The sequence below is a fragment of the Chiloscyllium plagiosum genome, chromosome 9 (genome assembly GCF_004010195.1).
Source record: "Chiloscyllium plagiosum isolate BGI_BamShark_2017 chromosome 9, ASM401019v2, whole genome shotgun sequence".
Lineage (NCBI taxonomy): Eukaryota > Metazoa > Chordata > Chondrichthyes > Orectolobiformes > Hemiscylliidae > Chiloscyllium > Chiloscyllium plagiosum.
The window spans coordinates 21,733,717-21,737,751 of NC_057718.1; the positions used below are offsets into that span (position 1 = coordinate 21,733,717).

The window sequence follows — 4,035 nt, forward strand, 5'->3', positions numbered from 1 at the left end:
AGAGAGAGAGAGAGACAGAGAGAGAGAGAGACAGAGACAGAGACAGAGAGAGAGACAGAGAGAGAGAGAGACAGAGAGAGAGAGAGAGACAGAGAGAGAGTAACTTATCAATCTGGCGCACAGAACTTTTTTTTGGTTAGAGGTGGAGGATGTGTGGGAGACACTACCTGAGTAGTGTTTCGGGTAAAACAACCACCCAAATATATTACCTTACTTACCCAACTGTCCCGTGTCTGCTCCTGCTCAGTGCACTCCACCTATACACGAGATAAGCTTTTAAACAATTAATTTACCTACCCAGCAGCCCTCTGTTCCTCACTCCCACTATAAAATGGAGGTCCCCGATATTTGAGGTAAGCTTTTAAACGATTTATTTACCTTCCCGGCAACCCTATATTGGACAGGCTTTGGGGATTCAAGAGGTGAGTTACCCGATGCAAGATCCCTAGCCTCTGACTTGCTCTTGTAACCACAATACTTATATGACTAGTCCAGTTCAGTTTCTGGTCAATGGTATCCACCCCCGTATGTTGATATGGGTAGTTCAGTGATGGTGATACCATTGAATGTCAAGATGATTGGATTCTTATTCAAAATGGTCTTTGCCTGGCACTAATGTTATTTGGCACTAGTCAGCCCAATTCTAGGTATTGTCCAGATCATATTGCTTTTGGGCATGGATTGTTTTATCTGCTGATGAATTGCAAATGATGCTGAACATTGTTTGCTGATGACTGCACATCACCAGTTCTGCCTTATGATGGAGAGAAAGTCATTGATGAAGCAGCGAAGGAGGGTTGGACCAAGGACACTAATCTTAATTTGAAAAGAATTACAACTCTGGAAGAATGAGAAACAGAACTAACAAGTGGAAGACAAGATATGATGTTGTAAGTTTACCTGAAGTTGTTGCAAGCCAATACCACACCAACAATGTTCTTGCCAATGTCATGAACATCTCCCTTCACAGTGGCTAACAAAATAGTGCCTTGATATGGGCTCTGAAAAATAATACAACCCGTTGATTGTAAACATTTAGAAAACTGAATTGTTACGATAGCTTGATTTGGTTTACAAAACTGTAATTAGATTGAAATTACAGCAAAAAACAGGTTATTCAGACTAAATAGGCTGTCAGAGCATTTCTGCTCCACTCAAAGCACCACAACCATACTTCAACTCAATCAGTATAACCATTTATCCCTTTCTCCCTCCTATATTTATCTGGTTTCCCCGGAGTACATGAAAATTGGATGCTGTCAGTTCAGTGGTCTTTGCTTCTCGATTCTAACACTGAGATGATCCAACATTGGCTAGCCATGCCTTTGGTGTTCAATTATTTTTCTCTGAAAGTTTTCACTGGTTTGTAGGAAGTACGGAGCAACTGATTAACTTGGATAAGGTCCTTAATTAATCAATTCAGAAGTCACAGCTCACAGCAACTGAAGGAAAGGTAACTGGTTTTCTTCAAATTTAGATTAGGTTCCCTACAGCGTGGAAACAGGCCCTTCAGCCCAACTAGTCCACACCGATCCTCCGAAGAGTAACCCACCCCGACCGATTTCCCTGAATAATACACCTAACACTATGGGCAATTTAGCACGGCCAATTCACCTGACTTGCTCATCTTTGGTCTGTGGAAGGAAACTGGAGCACCCGTAGGAAACCCACGCAGACACAGGGAGAATGTGCAAACTCCACACAGACAGTTACCCGAGCCTGGAACCGAACCTGGGACCTTGGTACTGAGAGGCAGCAGTGCTAACCACTGAGCCACCATGCCACCCCAACTGAGCTTTTTTTAAACCTCAGAACAGGCAGCTTCTACTGGCGAGGCACACTCTTGAATCTTTTCTTCTGTGTGTCAGTGTCTCCAGAACATGTTTCCAGTTCCAACTGCTCAGTTATCTGAGAACCAATCAGTTTCACTTGCAAATAACACCTCAGCTCCTGATCATCTACATTTTGCAGGGACCAAAGCACTATTGTTAAAAGCAACTCTTACTCCTTGTGATCCATAGTTTTTAAAGATACAACAACAAAATGACACAGTTCTTACTGTAAAGAAGTTGTCCCTGAGATCCTTGTCAGATTTAGTTGTAATTGTTATATTTTCAAGAAACTGCTCAAATTTTTCCCCATTCTTGTGTACTTTTCTCATCAGGTTTTATTTTCTGCTTCTTTAACTGATCCAATTTCTCCCTTGGAGCATTAATTAGTCTCTAATTTAAATTAGGAATGTATCAACCTAATACGAGGAATAGTTAATTCAACCCTTCAACCCATGGCTTTAAGTTAAAGATTAAAGCCAAATGATTTATTAATCCAAACTGTGTTCACTATACTTTGGCCTCACAAACATGGGTATGTCATAAATAGCAGTGTGTCTAGTCTAAACAAAATACAAAAAGAAAATCTTGAACGTGTAATTCTTAAGGTAGGAAATATCCTATCTCAGTCACACATAGAAATGATGAAAAGAATAATCAAATCAATTTTACATAACAGCTTTTCAAGTCTCGAAAACATCACAAAGTCCTTCAAATAAAAATAAATCAGAACAACAAAATAATTAATTGTAAATGTTACATCTATAGTGATTAGAAAGAAAGAAATGAGTGATTGGAAAATTGGGATTTACCCAATTAATGGAAACCATTAAACACAGAAACTTTCAAAAAGACAATTGAATAAATAGAAAAAAAACTGAAGGGCTATAAAGAAAGAGCTGGAGAGTGAAACTAACTTGAATATTCATCAATATAGAGGGTACAAACTTGATGGAGCAAATGACTTCCTTTTGAGCTGCAATATTCTGCCTCATTAAATCCACAACTGCCTTCTCTATCCCACGGTATCAGTATTCGTGGCTGTGAGCACATTACCAGCATATGTCATAACCAGAGAAAGGTGGTAGAACTCACTGGATTTCAAAGTTAAGCAACACCTAAAAAAGGTGTAAGTCAACAGTGCTAGAAATATTTACTAGGTCAGATAACATCTGTGGAGAGAGTAACAGAGTTAATAGGTATGACGCATTCCCAGACCATCCATAACCTCATCACCTCAGGGGATCTCCCATCCACCGCCTCCAACCTCATAGTCCCACAACCCCACACCGCCCGTTTCTACCTCCTGCCCAAAATCCAGAAACCTGACTGCCCCGGCCGACCCATTGTCTCAGCCTGCTCCTGCCCCACCGAACTCATCTCTGCATACCTCGACACCGTCCTGTCCCCCTTAGTCCAAGAACTCCCCACCTACGTTATGGACACAACCCATGCCCTCCAGCTCCTCCATGGTTTTCGCTTCCCCAGTCCTCAACACCTTATCTTCACCATGGACATCCAGTCCCTGTACACCTCCACCCCCCATCACGAAGGACTCAAAGCCCTCTGCTTCTTCCTTTCCCCACGTACCAACCAGTACCCTTCCACTGACACCCTCCTTCGACTGACTGAACTGGTCCTCACCCTGAACAACTTCTCTTTCCAATCCTCCCACTTCCTCCAAACCAAAGGAGTAGCCATGTGCACCCGCATGGGCCCCAACTATGCCTGCCTCTTCGTAGGATATGTGGAACAGTCCATCTTCCGCAGCTACACTGGGCACCACCCCCACCTTTTCCTCCGCTACATCGATGACTGTATCGACGCTGCCTCGTGCTCCCACGAGGAGGTTGAACAGTTCATCCACTTTACCAACACCTTCCACCCGACCTCAAATTCACCTGGACCGTCTCAGACTCCTCTCTCCCCTTCCTAGACCTTTCCATTTCTATCTCGGGCGACCGAATCAACACGGACATTTACTATAAACTGACCGACTCCCACAGCTACCTAGACTACACCTCCTCCCACCCTGCCCCCTGTAAAAACGCCATCCCATATTCCCAATTCCTTCGACTCCGCCGCATCTGCTTCCAGGAGGACCAGTTCCAAAACCGTACAACCCAGATGGCCTCCTTCTTCAAGGACCGCAATTTCCCCCCCGACGTGGTCGACGATGCCCTCCACCGCATCTCCTCCACTTCCC

General features: G+C 43.5%; 1 protein-coding gene across 5 annotated transcripts in view; it reads right to left on the minus strand.

The window, feature by feature from the left end:
- Positions 1-4,035, minus strand: part of mtr (5-methyltetrahydrofolate-homocysteine methyltransferase) — an 84,354-nt gene that overhangs the window by 31,266 nt on the left and 49,053 nt on the right. For all 5 annotated transcript variants that reach the window (XM_043695559.1, XM_043695558.1, XM_043695561.1 and 2 more), the window contains one exon: positions 901-1,001. In XM_043695559.1, the coding sequence (XP_043551494.1) occupies positions 901-1,001 (101 nt within the window). The remainder of the gene's footprint in view (positions 1-900; positions 1,002-4,035) is intronic.